Source organism: Vombatus ursinus, unplaced genomic scaffold (assembly GCF_900497805.2).
Source record: "Vombatus ursinus unplaced genomic scaffold, bare-nosed wombat genome assembly UNPS02014170.1, whole genome shotgun sequence".
Taxonomy (NCBI): domain Eukaryota; kingdom Metazoa; phylum Chordata; class Mammalia; order Diprotodontia; family Vombatidae; genus Vombatus; species Vombatus ursinus.
Window position 1 is genome coordinate 1,270,522 of NW_020953948.1, and position 21,380 is coordinate 1,291,901.

The window sequence follows — 21,380 nt, forward strand, 5'->3', positions numbered from 1 at the left end:
AATCCTATATCTCTATCTGACTCGCTATCCCACTCACCATATTGGTTTTTCCAATCATTTCATCCCTCCTTGACCCTCCTTTTGCTCTCCTCCACATCCTCTAAGCTGAGAACTTGGCTTCATATTTCAATGAAAAATTAAACAAATGCCAAAAGCTCTCCTCCTTTTCCTCCTTAGCTCTAGTCTCCCATGAAGAGGTGGCCCTTCTGCTTACCGAGGCAAACCCCTTTACCTGCATTAATGATCCCAATTCATCCCATTTTAACCCTCTCAGGTTAAGCTCATCACCTCTAATCTCATCAATCCAGCTCCAAACTCTACCCTCTGATTAGAAGGCTAGAGAGGGAAATACGAAAGTTCTCCCAATGCCTTCCATTTGGGAGGGTAGAAACTGGACTTTTTGGTTCTCTCCGCTCTGCATCTGCTGCTCTGGCTAGTTTCAACTACGCAGAATAAGATGCCCCCACACCAGAAATGCCCTGGTTTCTTTCCCTCCTCCCCCACTCTTTCTTTACTCCTTTTGCATGCTGACTGCATTAGGTTGTAAGCTCCTTAGGGGCAGGGATTTTCTTTTTTTGATTAATCGTATCCCCAGCACTTAGCAGAGTGCCCTGCACATAGTAAATTCTTCATAAAAATTAATTAGATTATTGGATTGGATCATTCCCCTCAGAATATTCCCTCTTCTTTCATTTCCATTTTTTCCCACTAATTTTCAATCCCTCCCTGTCTACTGTCTCCTCTACTGTCACAAACAAAATCAGGTCTCCTGGATACTCAAAAAAGCCTCCATTTATCCCCACTAGATATTGCTCTGTATCTTTCTCCCCTTTCACTGCTAAATACCTAGAGATGGTCATCTACAATTGTTGTCTCCAACTCCTTTCCTTTCACTCTCTTTGAAACTCTCTGCAGTTTGGCCTCCAGCTTCCTTGTTCAACTAAAACAATTCCCTCTGAAGTTATGAATCATCTCCAGTTGCCAAATCCAATGGCCCTTTCTCAATCCTCATGCTTCTTGACCGCTCTGCCACCTCTGACACCGTCAATCACTCCCCTTTTTCCTGGATCCTCTCTTCCAGGTTTTGGGAACACTGCTCTCTCCTGGTTCTTCTCCTCCTCCCATGTTCAAAATTAAACTCATTTGTTTTTCCACCAACCCTCCCATCTTCTCACTTGATTATTGTTATCCAGGGCACCACCCTCCCAAGCATTCAGCCTCACGACCTAGGCAGCATGTACTCCCCATCTCTGCCACATACTCCCATCCCCCATTTTGATATTTTGCAAAGTCCTCTTGATTCTATTTTTGTACCCTCTCTCTCATACACCGTCTCTCCCAATGTTGAAACTTTCTTGGTTCAGGTCTATATAACTTCACACCTGTGGTATTGCAAGAGCTTTCTGGTTGGTCTCCCTGCCTCAGTTCTCTCTCCAGCCCACTCACTCCTCCACAGAGCTGTCAAATCCATCTTCCTATATAAAGCACACTTCTGACCATGTCACTACCTACTCAATCAGCTCCTTATCACCAGGATCAAATGCAAAATCCTCTGGTTGCTAAAGCTCTTCACCATCTTCCCCTCCCCTATCTCTCCAGTCTCCTTTCACCTCACTGCCCCTCCACATGTGATAATCCCGTGATACAGGCCTCCTTTCTGTTCCTTAAGTATGATCCTCCATCTCCTGACTCCATGTGTTTTCCCTGCTTGCCCATTATACCTAGAATGCTCACCCTGGCTTCCCTGAAGTCTCACCTAAAAGCCTACCTTCTACAATAGGCCTTTTCTAGTCCACCTTAATCTTTCTGCCCTCCCTCTCTTGGATTAGCTCTAATTTATCCTGGCTAAAGCAGGTCTCCACATAATTGTTCGCACGTAGTCTTCCCCATTAAATTGTGACTCTCTGAGGACAGGGGCTGTCCCTTGCCTTTCTTTCTATCTATGGTACTTAGGACGGTGTCTGGCACATAGGAGGTGCTTAATAAATGCCTGCTCACTTGAAGGTCTAGGAAAGAACTCAAGTGGGATAGTTTCAGCTCTTAATGCTGTCATAAGATTTCCATGTTGCAAAGTTCTAAACAATGACGTCTTATAGGATTCACAGATTTATCACTAGAAGGAGAGTGAAAGGCCGTGGGGTTCAACCTCTAAATTTCACAGATAGGGAAACTGAGGCTTAGAGGTTCAGTAACATTCCCAGCATCTAAACAAGAATTCCAAGTCAGGTTTTCTTGCCCCCAAGACTCGCATTCCCTTCTCTATAACACAGATGCTTCTGTTGATGACAGCCCTCATGGCCTTGCTTTCATCTCACTCACCTGGACAGGAGTTCCTTGGGCCTTTCTGATCCCGGATCCATGACGGTTCTCTTTCCTCAAAATGGGAGATCAAATCTTCCCTGAGAAGTGGAATTCCTTGGCAAGGTGGATAAAGGAGAGATGAGGATGGAGGGAAAGTTATGTTTTACTCCTCTTTAGGGATAGGGGAAGTATAAGTAAGGACCACAAGGTGGTCAGCAGGACTCATCAAGGATGGGCATGAGGGCAGGGAGAAGATAAGGCAGCTAATTTGGAACTAGAAAATTCTCTCTTTGCCTCCTTCACAGAAGGATGGACACAGTGCACAGATTCCACTATCTAGAAATAATAGGCAGCTTGTAGTTCAGTGGTGAGAGCCCTGGGCCTGGAGTCAGGAAAACTTGAGTTCAAATCCAGCCTCAAACGCTTAGTAGCTGTGTGCCCCTGGGCAAGTCACTTAGCCTCTGTTTTAGTTTCTCCACATAAAAGATGGGGGTAAAAACAGCACCCAAATCACAGGGTGTTGTAAGGATCAGATGAGATAAAATGTACAAAGTACTTAGCATAGGGCCTGGCATATAGTAAGTTTATAAAAATGCTTATTCCTTTCTCTTTCTCTCCCACTATCTGTGCTGGAATTTTGGGGAAGAATAAAAGAAGAAAAAAGATAAACTTACTACATGGAAGGCAAAACCGGAAGCTAAAAAGAGCTAAAACTTTAGGCTTGTCAACAAGCAGAGCTTTTTAAAGACGACCCATCCCAAGGAGGAAGGGGTTTTCTTTTGGGGTAGGGGGTTTCTTCACTGCCCTTCTTCAAGGAAAAACTTCATGAACAGATTTTAGAGATTTTGCAGACAAAATTCATGTCCAGGTAGAGGCTAGGCTAGATGGCCTCTGAGATTAGCTCTAAGTCTGAGATTTTATACCCTTGTTTGTTTTGCAACCTGAAGTTACTTCAAATAGGAAAGTGACAGCTTCCTATCACAAAATGCAACCACAATTTATCAGGAAAACCAGGCAGCTGGAGCACCTTGTTGAGAAACCACCAATTTTGCCTTTCTAATAAGTGACAAATACTCCCACCTTACACACTAGAGAAGAAAGGGAGACACTTCTTTGATGGCAGATTCCAAGTTCCCAGAGGAGTTTGCTTACCCAGGGAGAGCAGGTTCTGGGAGTTTTCCAGCATCACCTCCTTGTAGAGCTGTTTCTGAGAATGGTCCAAGAGGCCCCACTCCTCCTGGGTGAAGTCCACAGCCACATCCTTGAATGTCAGTGACTCCTAACCATCAGAATTCACGAGACTTAGAGCTGAAAGAAACTGCAGAATTCATCCAGTCCAACCCTCATCAATGTATAGAGGAAACTGAAGCACGGAGAAGGGGTTTCCTAACAGTCACATGACTTACGAGTGTCAGAGCCAACCTTTAAAGCCATAGTCGTTAAGAGCCCAATGGAATACTGAGAAAAGCATTTTATATTTGCAGTTGGAATAAAGTTGACAAATATCTTATTATGAAATGCTTCTCCCTGTAGAATCAAGGAGAAAGTATGTGTACCAGAAGTAAGGTATGAAGACCTGTGGAGGAGAAAGATGATGTGCAATTTCTCCCTCATCGGAACTCTCAAAGTGACATGTTTAAAAAAAATTCTTTGAAGAGTTAGTGAGAAGTTGGCAAGTACTCTGTATTCTGGGGGAAACAACGCCACATGTGATCGATAAAAAAGGAGAAAAGAAAAAGGAATAATCTAGTCAAGTTCCTAAAAATCTGAAACTCCTTATCCATAAGAAAACACAAAGAAGACTCTTAAAAGATAGTAATAACAATCTGGACTATATTAAGTAGTACGCAACTGTTTTCAACCAATTGAGGAAGAGTTATTTATGGTTATATTGAGCACTTGAGGTGAGAAGAGAAGATCTGTCACAAACAACGCATCTTATGTCTTTGCTTTATGATTGCTTTCACTTGTTAATGGCATATATTCATTAATTTTCATATTTCATCATATAGAAATATAAGAGTAATTATGATGGGAAATAAGCATTCCTTCATTTATTATAAATTAATATTTTATTACCTGGGGTTGGAGATTGAGCTAATTCATGAGACACTGCCAGTTTATGAGAAATAAGTCACCTAAATATAACCCTAAAATTCTAGGACAATGGAGAGCAAGAGTCAGGATAATCCGGTAAGAGGCTGACTGATGGATGAAATACAAGAGGTTGGTCAGATGTGAAAATGCCTTGATACATGAGAGGGGTCATCTATTTTTCCAACCTGTTACATACACAACACGTTTGGCCAATGTATTGTTATTTGATGCCCTCTCATTTCATTACCAGCCATGTCCATTAGTGTTAGGATTCACTTTTTCAGAGGTTCTATTATTTAGGAACAATTCTCAATCATGTGTAATGGGGGAGAACTTAAAAATCAAAACCGAAAGGGCAGCAAATTGAGTGTAAAATTATTGCTAGAGATGGAAAAGAGCTAATGAAAATGTTTACAACAGAAGAAAGCAGGGCAATGTTGTTACTACTGGATTCAATTTCATATTTATTTTTTAAAAGAAACAATTATTAGGTAAAAAAGATTGACAGCTTCATAGACAATCTTCTGTATCTATGGTAGTGAGCATATTTGCTGATGTTACTCAAATCCAAGTGGATTTGTTCTGTGAAGTTTGGAATCAGTCAATGGGCCACACTCGAGGACCTAGAGGGCCACATGTGGCTTCGAGGCCACAGGTTCCCCACCCCACCCCTGGTCAAGGCTGTGGTTGTACTGTACTCACCTGCCATGGGTGTCTTTGGGGTCCAAGGGCCATTCTCTCTGGTTCCAGGCTTTTTGCTTGGCTCAGGTCTTGGTCCTCTTCAGGCTGAGCAGAGGAGGGAGAAGGATCCTGGGGCGGGAGACGTCTTTCCCTTCACCTCCTAGGCAAGGGGCTGGCCTACAAGGATTTACAGAGGGTGAGCCCCCTGAGGAGTTACAAAGCTCCTGGGACAGCCCTCAGGGGAGAAAGTACAACCAGAAGAGGGGGCCAGCAGATAGAATAAGGCTTATAAACAAGGATGATCTAAACTCAAAGACTACTTTTCACTTTCTCTTATTTCTTCTCTTCTGCCCCAGTTGTCTCACTCATCTTCCTACAGAGAGACCTGAGAGGCAGGAAGGGGTTTGGAATCCCAGATCCATTGGTAAAGCAGAGGCTATTGCCCAAGGACATCTGGGATATCGTGGAGAGCCTGGACAAGAAGCAGGGGCTGAGGGCTGGCCCAGCAGCTAGGCCTGGGAAGAAGGCATGTTCCTTGTATCCCTGTAAACACTCACCAAGAGGTCAGACTGGGAGGATAAGGTCCAACGGAAAAGGCACCCAGCAGACACAGGGGCAGGGTCCTGGTTCAAAACTACTGGGGCTTTTCAAATGCACAGCTGGCTCCCAGGAGGAAGGGTGATCTCAGCTCTAAGAGAAGGCAGTGACATCAGCTTCAAGGGCTCAGGCTTCCAGCTAATCTGCTCTGACACGAGAATCAAACTGACTCCACTTTGTAAACAACTTCCATTCTGAGACTTATTCCTCTAAATCACCTGATTTGGGGGAAATTCCACCTGCACATTCTCCTGCTCCCAACTTGGAAAATCTCAAATCTATTCCCCAATAAAAAACAGATTACTTAATCCTGCATTATTTTGTACCCTTATTTTTTTTTTAAATGTATAAATATCTGTACAAAACCTGTATTCAAAGTCTTTGTGCCTGCTGAGGGACCCTGGACCCAGTTTATTACGCATGCTTTACTACAAAATTGCGTTCCTCAGACTCTGTCTTTTCAGTTATTATAATTCACTCATGACAGTTTTGGGGAAGCCATCTAGGAGTCAAAAGGGGCCCTGGGCTCCAGGATGGCCTCTTAGAAGAGACTTAGAAAAGACTGCTCCAGTCTTTTCACCACGGGAGGGAAATACACAGTAATCATAATTGTGAATACAAATGAGATGAACTCACCCATAAAACAGAAACAGAACAACCAAAACATTGTACACAGTGACAGCAAGTTTCTCTGATAAAGGCCTTATTTCTTAAATATACAGATAACCAAGTCAGATTTATAAGAACACAAGTCATTCCCCAATAACAAACGGTTAAAGGTATGAACAGGCAGTTTCCAGATGAAATTAAAGTGATTTTTAGATATGAAAAAATGTTCTAAATCACTATTGATTAGAAAAATGCAAATTAAAACAACTCTGAGGTACCATCTCACACCTTTCAGATTGACTATTACGACAAATGTTGCAGGGGATGTGGAAAAACTGAGACACTAATAGACTGCTGGTGGAGCTATGAACTGATCCTACCACTTTGGAGAGCATTTTGGAACTATGCCCAAAGTGCTATAAACCTGTGCACCACTACTAGGTCTGTATTCCAAAGATATCAAAGTAAAAAGGAAAGGACTTATATGTACAAAAGTATTTATGGCACTTTTTTTTGTGACAGCAAATAAGTGGAAATTGAGGAACGGCTGAACAAGTTGTTGTATATGACTGTGATGGAATACTATTGTGCTATAAAAAATGACAATTTCAGGAAAAAAAACCTCAGAAGATTTCTATGAACAAAGTGAGGAGAACCAGGAGAACACTGTATACAGTAACAGTAATATTGTATGATGATCAATAGTGAATGACTTAGGCATTCTCAGCAACAATTTTCCAAGACAACTCTGAAGGACTTATGACAAAAAATGCTATCCACCTCCAGAGAAAAAACCGATGGAATCTGAATGCATATCAAAGCATAGTTTTTTAAACTTTATTTTTCTTGGGTTTTTTTTTTTGGGTCTATGCTTTCTTTTGCAATATGGCTAATATGTAAATTTGTTTTGCATGACTGTACATATTTAATCTATATCAAGTTGTTTGTCTTGTCAAGTTGGGGAGAGAGAAGAGAGAGTATTTTAAACTCAACATTTAAAAAAAACTAACGCTAAAATTATTTTTACATGTAATCAGAAAAAATATAAAATTTTTCACTTAAAAAAAATTTATTTCTCTCCAAGATATATAGAGAACTGACACCATTGTTTACCAAGAGTCATTTCTAATAGATGGGTGCCGAAAGGATACGAAGTTTTCAAGAGTGCTAACTACTATTAATGACCACACGAAAACATTCCAAAGCAACAATAGTAAGAGAAAGTCATTAAGACCATTTTCTAATTTCTTGACATGCCTTCACAATTGGTGAAAATGATAAAAAAAAGAAACCATCCACATTTGATAAGCATACTTTTTTAAAATTTATTTTTCGTGGGGGGGTTGATCTGTGTTTTCTTTCACAATATGACTAGTATGGACATGTTTTACATGACTGCATATGTATACCTTACATCAAATTGCCTGCCTTCCTAATGAGGGGAGAATGAGAGGAAAGGAGAGAATCTGGGGGGGGGGGGGGAAATTAATGTTACAAATGGATTTGTACATGAAATTGGAGAAAAAATAAAATGCTAAATAATTATTAAAAAATATAATTTCTTAGGAAAGAACATAGCTAAGCCAAATAAATTCTTACCCTGTCCATATCCCAAAATTCACTTTATTCTATATCTCTTATTCATCATTTCTCATTCAGGAGACAAGTAGTTCAGATCCTGATAATTCCCCTGCAACAGCGGTCAATACAATAATCATAATTACAGCATCTGTCAAAGTGTGACCTTTACAATATCATTATTACCAAATAGTCTCTTGATTTTACATACTACACATTAGTTTACATAGCTCTTCCCAGGTTTCACTGAAATTGCCTGTTTTGTACCATATTTGTGTTCCATTTTATTCCTTTATCAAAATTTATTCAGCCATTGCCCTATTGTGGGGCATCACACCTGAGTTTCCAGATCTTTGTCATAACAAATATAGCTGTTAAGGAGTCATACACTTAGGTCCCTGCCTCTTCTTTGATTTATGGGAAAATCCCCCCAGTGAGTCAAAGGGTGTACACAATTAGTGACTTTTGCAGCTTTGCAGCTTTACCAACAGTAAATTAATGTGCCCATTTTCCCCACAGTTTCCCCAAAACTGGATGTTTTGAGTTCATCTTTGCCAATTGCAAGGGTGTGCGGTAGAACACGAATTTATTCAATTGCATTATCTAATTATTAGTGTTTCAGAATGTTTTAACTTAAATTTCATTTTAAAATTAATGAACAATTTCTGTCCTTCTGACCTCCCCTCCCACAGGTGAAAAGGGAAAGACACAAAACACTTGTACCAAAAACCCAATCAAGAAAAACAAATTCCCTCCAATATTTGTGACTCTTATTACCTTTACCAATCTGAGAGATCTTTCTAATTATTATTGATTTGAATTAGTAATTACAAACATGGCCCACATTTTTCATACGGTTACTAATTTGCATTTCTTCCTTTAAAAACTGCCTGTTTACCATATGTCTATTGTGTCTATACTTCATATGACTCTACATAATCTGTGCCTCCTCTTCATATACCTTGAATGTGAAGTCTTTATCAAGAAAACCTGCTTCAAATCTTTTCCCAAGTTAACTGCTTCCCTTAACATTTTAGATACTGTGTTTTAATGTGATGAAAACTGCCCATTTTATTTTCTGTGATGCTCTCTGTCCCTTTTTTGGCGACAAACTCATCCTCTATCCAAAACCGAAAACGTATCTTCTCCATGTTTCCTCTAATGTTTGAGGGGATCTTTTCTATCTAAGTCATGTATCCATTTGTAGTTCATGCCAGACTGCTTTCCATCTTTTCTAACACTTGGTAGTGATTAGTAAATCCTAGCTCCATAGTTGGGTTCATTGGATTTATTGACCACAAGAATTAGTATTCTCATTTTCTTTAGAATATTACACATCTGATCTCTTCAGTTTCTCAAGCTTACTTTTAAGCAGTTTGGATGACTCTTGCTTTGTGCTATAGTTTCATATTCAGTCCTGCTAGACCTCCTTCATGGATCATTTTAAGAGGCTGCAGAGACATAGAACGCATTTTTTATAAGAACACATATTAAGCATTGGATGGGACCATAGAAGCCAGGAAGGCCAACCTCCTTACTTTAGAGATGAGGCATAGAGGTTATTTCTTGCCCAGAATCACAGAGCCAGAGAGCATATGAAGCAGGATTTAAACCCATCTTCCTGATTCTAAACCAAGGGCATTATCTGTTACTACTAGTGCCTTCCTCTACACTGTTTTGAATATTAATTTGAATGAAAAGTCACTAAACTGTCCACACATTTTGGCCTACAACTCTACTATGAGATTTATGATCCAAGGAATTACAATAAAGATGACAATTATAGTGATAATTATTATTACTAGCTAGCATTTCCATTGTGATATAATGCTTGCCAAGCTCTTAACAAGTGCTGTCTCATTTGTTCCACTTATCAGCCCTATAAGTCCGGTGTCAGGTGCTATTACTATCCCCATTCTACAGAGAGGGAAAATCAAGCAGGAATAGGTTAAGTGACGTGCCCTGGGTCACAAAGCTAGTAAACGTAAGAGACTGAATTTTGAACTCAGGTGTTATGGTTCCAGGCGTGGAACTCTATCCATTGCAGAACCTAGATGCTTAAAGAAATCACTACAAAAATAAATGCAAAAAAAAAAATTATACCAGGACTTTCTGTGCCACCAAAGAACAGGAAATATTGAGTACCAATCAACTGGGGAATGGCTGAAGCTAATTTATAAATGCTACAAAATGTAACTGAGGAGAAATTAAAAACATTAGGATTTCAGAGAAAAATTCATTACATTTATAGGTCTTTATAAACATTATTAAATTTGGAATTTCTAAGTCTACACCTCATTACTAATATCCATTGGTTTTCTCCCGTGTAGAGTTAAGTATGAGCTCTGCATATTCACTGCTTTTATAAGTCTTCTTTCTCATATGAATATTCTGATGTCTAGTAATTTCCCTCTTCCAGAGAAAAGCACGTTCTCATTAAGCAAAATCCTAAGGTCGCTCTCCACTATAAATCCTCTGAGATAAAGTAGAAGATGACCTTTGACTGAAGGCCTTCCCCACTGAATCCACATAGGGCATCTCCCCAGAATGAATTTTCTGATATTGAAAAAGCTGTATACTCCATTTCACTGCCTTTCCTCAATCATTAGAGTGATAAAATTTCTATCTAGTATGAATTCTCTGATGGGAATTAAGGGAAGACTGTTACTTGAAGGCTTTAATACATTGATTATATAGATGTAAGGTTTCTCTGAAATCCAGCAAACTGGAGCTGCATCTGAAAGTCTTTCCACATTGATGACATTCATAAAGTTTCTCTCCAGTGTGGATTCTCAGATGAGTAGCAAGTGGGTAGGTACATCTAAAAACCTTTCAAAATTGATGATATCCATAAGGTTTATCTCCAGAGTGTATTATTTGATGTCAAGCAAGTTTGGAGTTCTGTGTGAAAGCCTTTCCATATCAATTATATTCATAAGGTTTCTCTCCAGTGTGGATGCTCTGATATTTAGCAAGTTTGAAGTTTTTTTGTTTTTTGTTGTGTTTTTTTTTTCCACATTCTATAGGTATCATCACTACCGCTTTTAAAGCCCATCAATCCTACCCTGGTTTGTCCTCTATTTGGATGGCTCAGGATTTTGAAACATTTTCAATGAAATCTCAGAGCAGCAAGCCTGAAAAATAAAAACACTCCCTAGTTGGCCTGAGGAGCTCATTCCACAACAGAAGGGAGAGAAATCAAAACTTCAGTCCATAGACTTTGTGGTAAGTTTAAAGTTTTGTGTGAAAGTTTTTCCACATTGATAACATTCATAAGGTTTCTCTCCAGTATTGATTCTGATGTATAGCAAAGCTCGGAGATTACACATTGATTACATATATAAAATTTCTCTCCAGTTCAGGTTTTGCAATGAAAAGCAATACAGGCACTCTTGAGAGAAAATCCTTCTACGCTGATTACATTCATAAAGTTTCCCTCCAATGTGAATTCTCTGATGGCTAAAAAAAGGAATGATCTGTATGGGAAAGCCTTTACACATTCATTATTTTTATGAAGCTTCTCTCTAAGACCAATCTTCTGATATCTAATATGGTCTAGATTTCACACTGATGACAAGCACTTATTTTCATTACAGTACGAAATCTAGGATGCCAAGTAAGAGATGAATGATGGATTAAGGCAATCGTTCCTCATTCATTATATTCACAGGATTTCTTTCCACAGTGAATTTTCTGATGGACAAAGAGTTTTTTGAGTTCTGACTGAAGACCTCCTTATATTAATTACATATATAAAGCATTTCATCAGTACAGTTTTTCAGATGTCTAATGATATCTGATCTCAAGCTGATTACCCTGATACATTTTCATTTCAGGAGGCTTCTCTTAAGACTGAATAAGGCCAACCTTTTCAGTAAAGCATTCCCAATATTCACTATACTGAAAAGTCATTCCCTGAGATCATTTTTTTTTACAGTGAATTCGGACTGAACGTGGCCTGAAATTCTTGCTAGCTTTATTAAATTCATAGTGGCTATGTTGGTTTTTCTCTCTCTCGATATCAGTCACAGATTTCTCTCAAACTGAAGTCACAAGGACCATCCCTCATGAATCTTTGCTAGTGAGATTCTTCAACAGAAAGGCTTAACTTTGTAGGAGTCTTATTCACTTCAAAACTGGTCTCTGCATCTGAAGAAAAAACAAACAAAACATACATACAGACACATACTCATCACACATACATATAAATAAATCCTCTTCCCTCCACTGACAGAAAGTAAACTGATTTACATTCTATTTCTCAGGTCAAAATGGAGTTTTCAAATTTAAGCGGGCCAGAATCAATCATGTGAAAACGCATTAGCTCCTATCTGGAGGATGACTTAATTTACAAAACCCTTCACAAACAGCAGCATGGGATCCTCACAACAAGCCTACGACACACGCAGAGCAGGACTCTCGTTACACTTTACAATAAGCCATGAGCTCAGAATTGCCAAGTAATATGACCAGCATCCCTGCAGGTGAGACTAAAACTCAAACCCTGGGACTGAGCCTGCTCTTAGATAGCCTTGCTCCACTTTACTTTTAATCCTTCATTCAAATACATTTTGTTGATTATTCTTGTTTTAAATTTCGTTATGCTTGGGTAAGATTCTAGCTTTTCTCTGTTGATCAATTTTGATGGTCATTGGTCATTCTTTGTAAAATTCATATGAGAAGCTCAGAAACAGATTTATGTTTTTCAGTTGTCATGTAATAATTTTCAGCATTATAGCCCACTTTTCTTAGATCCTATTCAGATCCACATACATGTCACTTCTTGCATATATACTAAATATTCATATTATTTCATTATCTGCTATATCTTTACGGTAGGTAGGTGGTACAGTAGATAGAGTGCCAGGTGTGGAGTCAACTCAGATCTGAGTTCAAATCTGACCTCAGACACCAACTGTGTAACCCTGGGCATGTCACTTAACCCTATTTGCCTTTGTTCCTCATTTTTAAAATTGGGACACGTTAGAGAAGGAAAGGGCAAACCACTCCAATATCTTTGCTAAGAAAACCTCCGGGGTGGGGGGGGGTCACACAGAATCAAACACAACTGAACAATACCACTCCCTCTTTGGACGCGTTGTAATTTCCCTGGTAATCCCTTTTAATCTTCATTTTTCAACTGTGATGTCTGATATCACATCATAACTGCCCACCCTGTTTTTTTGTATTCACCTGAGGCATAATAGATTCTGTTACAGCCCATGACTTTTTAAATAGTTACTATTCTTTATTTTTTAAATTTCTTTTTGAACGTCTGTGCTCCCTAAATAAAGGGAAAACCAAAGCCCTTATAATAAACACAATTTTTAAAATCCATGTGTTTCCCACATTCAAAAATATCATGCCTCCTTCTATGTTGAGTTTATCGTCCTTTCAGGAAATGGACAGCATAATTCACTACTAGTCCTTTAGCAGCACTTCCCATTAGGTGGTTCATGGACACATTGGGGGTTCTTGACAATAGTTCAAGAGGTTTAAGCTAAAAAATCCTTAATGGCACTTTAAGCAGCAAATAAACACCCAATTTTGATACAAATATATTTTTCCTCTAGAACAAGAAGTATGTTCACGTCTGAAGAATGATGCCAGGTTGCTCTTCCTAATCCATTCTTCTACCCTCCTCCACAGGTGAATGCATCCCACACACATTTAGTTAGGAGAATTACATTTTCTCCATCATATCCTCTTTGCCCCTGCCTCAATCTTCTAAAACAAAAAGGAGGTGGGCAAAGGGAATGGGATCAACATTAGTAAACTCTAATTGACATGGCATGATCCCCACTCCTCACCCCACCTTGCCTTTCACCCATCCTAGTCCCAGATGACTGGTTGGATCACTATCTGAACAGCTTCATGTTTTTAATTTTCTCTGTTTGATAGCCAGAATTGTGTTTGGTGGAGTTGTGAAATGGCCTAACCCTTCTGGAGTACAATTTGGAACAGTGCCCAAAGGACAATAAAACTGTGTGTGCCCTTTGATCCAGCACTACTGCTACTACGGTCTGTATCCCCAAAATATCAAAGAAAAAGGAAATGGACTTATATGTACAAAAATATTTATAGCACCTCTTTCCGTGGCTGCAAAAAATCAGAAACTGAGGAAATGTCCATCAGCTAGCGAATGGCTGAAAAAGTTGTGGTATGACTATGATGGAATATTGTGATGTAAGAAAGAGGATGGTTTCAGAAAACGCTGAGAAGACATATAAACTGATGCAAAGTGAGAATCAGAAGAACACTGTATACAGTAACAGTGATATTGTAATGAATTGTTCATTAATTTAAAATAACAATTTTTGTCCCTCTGACCTGCCCTCCCATAGGTCAAAAGGAAAAGATCAAGAACTCTCATACCAAATATCCACATCACTGCAATATCTGTGATTCTCATCACTTTTACCAATCTGAGAATCTTTCTAATTATTAATGATCTGGATAATTAATGAATGGGATGAAGGATTTTCTGAGAATGGAGACAAACATTAGGCCATGGAGATAAGAAAAGGGAAATTGGGTTGATCACTTATGCAAGCCTCAGCCTTGGATAATGACTTCCAAGTAAGGCAGTAGCCTTCATTCTTATTCACATGCTGCTGGAGATGAGAAAATCATGAACCAGCTTGGCTGCGTACGCTACAAATTCAGGTTACATTAAGTTCATCTGGGCCGTTGCATCTCCTTACATGACTCATAATTCCTCTCACCACAGCAGCTTTTCCAAATCTTTTCATTCCTCCCCAAAGTTCCTATTTGTTTGCTACCCTACATCATCTCTCAGCTGAGAACTTGACCTTATATTTCACAGAAATATTGGACATTTGCCAAGAGCTCTCCTTTTTCTCCTTTGTCAAATGAAGACAAAGTCTCTTATGAAGATCCATGGTCAGTATCACACAAGATTTAGCAGCTTCTATGTTAAAAGAAGAGAGAGTTTGGAATATATTCTAGAAGGCAAAGAAGCTAGGATTACAACCAAGAATAACTTACCCAGCAAAACTGAGTATGATCTTTCAAGGGGGAAAAAAAAGAACATTTAATGAAACAGAGGGCTTTAAAAACATTTTTAATTTTTTTTGTTATGCTTTAAGTCCCGAGCTGTCTCCCTCTCTCCCCACCCCACACTAGAAAAGACCACCAATTCACACACATACACACACATACTTACATACATTACATATATATATTTATATGTATATATGTAAAACCATACTATGCATACTTCTATTTATCAATTTTCTGGAGGTAGATAGCATCTTCATAGGTCTTTTATAGTTGTTCTGAATATTTTTAATACTCAGAATAACTTGGATGTTCACAGTTATTCTTTAACAATATTGTTGTTACTATATACAATGTTCTCCTGGTTCTACTAATTTCATTCTTCATTATTTCACGCAAATCTTTCCATGTTTTTCTAAAATCAACCTGCTCAGCAACTCTCATAGAACAGTAGTATTCCATCACAATTATATAACACAACTTGTTTAGCCATTCCCCAATTAATGGGCATTCCCTCAATTTCCATTTTGCCACCACAAAGACAGCTATCACAAATACTTTATAACACATAGGTTCTTTTCTTTTTTCCCTGATCAACTTAACAAACAGACCTATAGTGGCACTGATGGATCAAAGCGTATACACAGTTTTAAAACTCTTTGGGCACAATTCCAAATTGTTCTCCAAAACAGTTGGATCAGTTCACAGTTCTACCAACCATGTATTAGTGTCCCAGTTTTTCCACATCCCCTCCAACATTTGTCATTGTTCCTTTCTATCATTTTAGCCAATCTGATAGGTATGAGATGATATCTCAAAGTTGAGTTTTTTTCCTTTAAAGATACATTACTTTAAATTTTTTATTTTTAAATTATGGAATAAAACAAGCATTTCCATAACAGTATAATGTTTTTAAATTGCACATGAAAATGCAAATCTGTTTTATACAATTGGCTATTCCTTTTAAATATATAATAAAGTTATCACGCAAATTTCTTTTTTTCTCCCCTCCCTCACATCCTTGTCCTACAGATGGCTACCATCAGACACAAATACACACTATACATATATATGTATGCAAAATCATTCTATGCAAATATTTATCCTTTTTTTCTCTGTATGCAAATACTGTCTTCCTTTATATGTTCTTTGTAGTTAATTTGGGTATTTATAATAGTCAAAATAACTTATTCATTCAAAGTTGTTCTTTAAATATTGCTGTTACTATATACAATGTTTTTTTTTTGGTTCTGCTCATTTCTCTCTTCGTTATCTTGTGCAAGTCTCCATGTTTTTCTAAGATCATTGAGCTCCTCCTTTCTTATGGCACAATAGTATTACTACAATCATATACAACTTGTTCAGCCATTCCCCAACTGACAGGCATCCCCTCAGTTTCTAGTTCTTTACCACAAAAAGAGCTGCCACAAATATTTTAGAACATGTAGGTTCTTTTCCTTTTTCCCTCATCATCTTTGAAAACAGACTTAGTAGTGGTATCGCTGGGTCAAAGGATAGGTAGTTTAATAATTCTTTGGCCACAAGTCCACCAAAAATGAATTAGTGTCCTACTTTTTCCACATCCCCTCCAACATTTGTTGTTTTCCCCTTCTATCATTTTAGCCACTCTGATAGATGTAAAATGATATCTCAAGGTTGTTTTAATTTGCATTTTGCTAAACAATAATGATTTACAGCATTTTTTATATGACTATAAATTGTTTTGATTTCTTCGTTGGAAAGCTGTCTGTTCGTATCTTTTGACCATTTATCACCTGGGGGAATGACTCTTATTCTTATTGTCATTTTTATTATATTGGCTCTGCCCACCCATCAACAATTACTATTTCTCCAATTATTTAAATCTGACTTTATTTGTACAAAAAATGTTTAATAATTATTTTTATGTAATGTATCTTGGCAGATACACTCAAATTAGAGGACTTTCAAGCATTCCTGATGAAAAGACCAGAGCTAAATAGAAAATCTGACATTCAAACAAAACACTCAAGAGAAGCAGGGGCATCTAGGTGGCACAGCGGATAGAGCACCAGCCCTGAAGTCAGGAGGAACTGAGTTCAAATCTGGCCTCAGACCAAACACTTGACACTTACTAGCTGTGTGACCCCAGGCAAGTCACTTAACCCCAACTGCCTAAAAAAAAAAAAAAAGAAAGAAAGAAAGAGAAGCATAAAAAGGAGCTCTTCAGAAGCCTCATGGTGCCTTGGAAAGAATGCTGAACAGGATCCAAATTCCAGTTCTATCTCTGCCATTCAATGCCAGTATAACCTTGTCTAAGTCACTTGACTTCTCTTATGCCTCCATTTCTTCAGTTGTAAAATGAGGTATTGGTCTAGGTGACCTCCAGCACTTGAATTATGTTACCCCATAATCTTATGATTCCTTTCTCCCAGAGTCTAATTCAATGTGAGCTTTTAATGCTTACAGAAGAAAGCCATTTGTTTATTCCTGGACTCCATGTTCCCACAAGGCTGAGAGCTGGTTCCTTCTTTGAATGTCTTTCTAACATTGGTTTCTTTATGCGGCATGGCCATGACACCTAGTATGGACTGTGATTGTGAAGGTATGCTTCCTGCACACCCCACTTAACAATCTAGAGTCTCGTGAGGGAAGCTGACATAGAGGAGACAATGAGACAAGGGGACAAAAAGCATTTGTGCTGGGCCCATCAAGGCTGATCACAGCGACTAGAGTTCCAGAAGGTAGCAGAGCCCAAACGCAAGGGGTCAGGACAACCAAGCCTGACACTGTAGCATGTTTACCCTATGCAGTTGTCCCTCTCCCACTATGTTCAGATGTTAATTGGGAACTGGAGCTAATGCTTCTGGGAAACATTGAGTGAAAAGGAGTAGGAATGGCAGGCATTTGGGTACAGGTGCTAAGAATACTTGATGCCTAAGTCAAATATTTTTTACTGTTATTTTGTTTGTTTCTTTTTCTTAAAAAAAAGAAAAATAATAAGCCTTTTCCAGTCCTCCTTAATCTTAGAGGCTTCCCTCTCTTAACTAGCTCTAACTTATCCTAGATAGAGAAGGTTTCTAAATAGTTGTTGGCACATTGTCTTCCCTAATAGACTGTGAACTAACTCTCTGAGAGCTGGGATTGTCCCTTGGCTTCCTTTGTTTTCTACAGAACTTAGCACGTCTGACACACAGTAGGTGCTTGATGATTGTTGTCTTGAAGAAAGTCTAGGAAAACTCTCATATGGCACAGCATGAGTCCTTTGGGAATGCTTTCAAGAGAGTTCCACGCTCCAAAATTCTAAACAACGACTTCTCATAGGATCAGATTTATCACAAGAAAGGAAGTGAAATCCATGGAGCCCAACTGCCCCATTTCAGAGATATGAAAACTGAGGCTCAGAGGTTCAGTGGCTTGGCCAGGATCACACTGCTCAAGTGTCTAAAGAGAGGATTCCAATTCAGGTCTTCTTGCCCCCAAATTTAACACTCCCTGATCTACAGCACATAAATACTGCTAGTGGTAAGCCCTCATTCACTTGCTTTCATCTCACTCACCCAGACAGAAGTTCCTTGGGCCTTCTGGCTCCAGCATCCAGGATTCCTCAAAATTGGAGGTCAAATCTTCTCTGAGAACTAGAATTCCTGTGCATGGGGAATAAGGAAGGGAGGAGGATGAAGAGAAATTTGTAATTTACTCCTCTTTAGGGAAAGGGGACAGGCAAGAAGGACCACAGGATGGTTCCCAGAACTCCTCAGAGATGGTCCATGTGGTATTTACTGTTGGGAACTTGGGGATAGGGAGCAGATCATGTAGCCAACTTGGAATTCTGAAATGCCATCTCTATCTGCATCCTTCATGGAAGGATGGGCATATTCCATAGCTTCTATTATCAGGAAATTAGAACCAATTAGTAATACAGTGATGAGAGCCCCGGGCCTGGAGACAGCTACTGAAATAGACCAGGAGAGACAGAAGTGATGAGGATCAGGCCCTGAATTAGGCTGGGTGAGAGTAGATGCAAGAGATATAAAAAAGAAGCTATGAAACAATCTGGCGACTGGGTGGCTATGTGAAGGGAGAGCAGAAAATTTATAGTCTTACAGAGTTGCCTGGGGCACAGAGAGATGAAGTGACCCGCCGAGGGTCACACAGCCAGCATGCTTCTGGACTAGAACAGAAGATGCTGTGAATAGGAGAGGAGGGGGGAATTCTCTGTGAACTATACCATGCTGCCACTCAAATTGAGATCATCAGAAAATGCTAATGGGGCACAAGTGAATTTCGGTATCAGTCACCCACATGTGACCAAATTAGTTATTTTAGTTACAAAGGAAAATTCTGAATCGGATAACAACAGAGTAATTTAATCTCTCAAATTTGGGGGTTTCTATTCTCTTAATTTGAGTCTCAGTTCAAATTGAGAGCTGTTGAACATACTACGCTTCAGTTCTAATTATGATAGCTATAACTAGCATACTCTTCTTAAAACCTCCACCAATGATTAAAAACGTACAATGCATCCACTGGCTTACAAAATACTTTACATCTGTTCCTTCATTTGATTTTCACAACAATCTTGTAACGTAGATGATACAAATATTATCCCCATTTAATGGATAAGTAAAAGTGGCTTTAAAAGGTTAAGTGGAGTTTCCAAATTCATACATCTAATACAGCAAAGCCTGCCAGCTGCCTGATGTATGATTATTAGAGAGAATTTTTCAGGGCTAACCATGAACTTCAGGGACCCAGGCTTATAAACCCAACAGGCATCAGCCTGTAGACAATTTCTAGAAGGTGAACCCTCCCTGCAGATAAAGAACAGGCTGGACTGCAAAGTCTCTCATCACTGACACCTTTTGGCTCAAAAGAAGAAATCAGCAGGATCGCTATGGTGCTACTCTACCTTCACTATGCACAGTCTCTTTCACTGAGCCACAGCTGGAAGACTGAACAATTCAATTCAATAAACATTTATTAAGCACCTACTATGCACAAATACTAGATACAATATAGAACATCCACGTAACATTTAAATGTGAAAACAACTGAGATTATTAGGAGGTAGGATAAGGAAACCATGAGCTAAGTCTAGAAGTACACCACAAGAGGAGAAAATGAACTCAATTTTAAGAGTGGCAACATTTAAATTTTGTTAATTCCATTTCAGATATTAGCTCTACAGTTCTCAGTTCTGCCACTACTACTACCTAAGTGACTTTGGGTAAGTCACTTAACTTCTGTGGGCCTCAGTTTCCTCATCTATAAAATGGGTATAATACTACTTGCCCTACCTATCTCAGAGCATTGTTATGAGAGATCGGATGAAAATGTATTAAAGTGGCTGCAGCATAAGCTATTATGATAATCTCACTAGCTTTATATATGGAAGGCTGAAAAGAATCTGCAAAAAATTTTATGATGAACTATTTTCACCATCAAGAACTGTGGGGTCCAATTCTTTGTGACCCTGTTTGGGGTTTTTTTGGCAAAGATACTGGAGTGGTTTGCCATTTCCTTCTCCAGCTCGTTTTCCAGATGAGGAAACTGAGGCAAACAGAGTTAAGTGACTTGCCCAGAGTCACACAGCTAGTAAGTGTCTGAGACCAGATTTGGGCTCATGAGGAGTCTTCCTGACTCCAGGTCTGGTACTCTACGCACTACGGCACCACCTCGCTGCCCCTACCAGTATATAAGTGCTATTAAGGTCAGGAAGGATCTTATTTACATCTTGCCCAAAGACTAGCACAATGCCTCTGAACACAGTAGGAGCTTACTATATACTTGCTGAGTTGAAAAGAATGACCACCACAAACTGCCCGTGGCTAAAAAGGCAAATAGGTCATCTGATGATACAACTGAGTGCTACAGAGAGACCCTCCGGATCATGTGAGCCCACCCTCATTTTACAGAGGAGGAAAATGAAGCCCCAAAAAGAAAAATGACTTCTGCCTTTAGTCATATAACTGGCTACTGTCCCTGCCTGGATCTGCCTCCAAAGAGGACTGTACTTTTACTTATTTGATTAAATAAGAATGCACTGCTCTCAATGAGTTGTGGCTGAACTCAAAAATACTCAACTAAAATTCTGTGGAAGCAAGCTAAACAGTACTAAACTTCAAAAAGAAATCCCATTATGTGGGTGGATATAACATTTTTTTACAATAGCCTTCCACTGGTTAGGAAGTGAGCGCTCATTTTGCTGATTCATTTCCATGTCATACATTTTATCAGGGACATTTTTAAATTAAGAAGGATGAAAGAGAGTTACTCTTGGGGATCACATCATGGTTTGCACTGATAAAAGTCCAGGACTTAATTGCCAGTTTGGAATTTCAAGGGCTCAAAAAAAGAACATTAAAGGAAGCAGGTTCTTTCCAATTCTCCTAAATTCTTTGGCCTTATCATATTTTTTAGCAAACAGTATATATTCTATTATGTATTTGGGTACCTGCCTTATTCCCTCCCCCTCATTAGACAGTAAGCTTCCTGAGTGTGACAACCATCATTTG

General features: G+C 39.0%; 1 protein-coding gene across 7 annotated transcripts in view; it reads right to left on the reverse strand.

The window, feature by feature from the left end:
• LOC114041211 (zinc finger protein 2 homolog) overlaps positions 1-21,380 on the reverse strand; it is a 33,179-nt gene that overhangs the window by 8,367 nt on the left and 3,432 nt on the right. The window contains exons 1-6 of one of the 7 annotated variants that reach the window (XM_027859562.1): positions 9,229-9,452; positions 7,885-7,975; positions 5,637-5,769; positions 5,101-5,256; positions 3,454-3,580; positions 2,320-2,415 (exon numbers count right to left, since the gene is read on the reverse strand). In XM_027859562.1, the coding sequence (XP_027715363.1) occupies positions 2,320-2,415; positions 3,454-3,580; positions 5,101-5,133 (256 nt within the window). In that variant the 5' untranslated portion in view covers positions 5,134-5,256; positions 5,637-5,769; positions 7,885-7,975; positions 9,229-9,452. Of the gene's footprint in view, positions 1-2,319; positions 2,416-3,453; positions 3,620-5,100; positions 5,257-5,636; positions 5,815-7,884; positions 8,464-9,228; positions 9,453-18,422; positions 18,510-21,380 lie in introns of those variants that run through there. The other 6 variants (XM_027859559.1, XM_027859560.1, XM_027859563.1 and 3 more) reach the window with 6 other exon arrangements.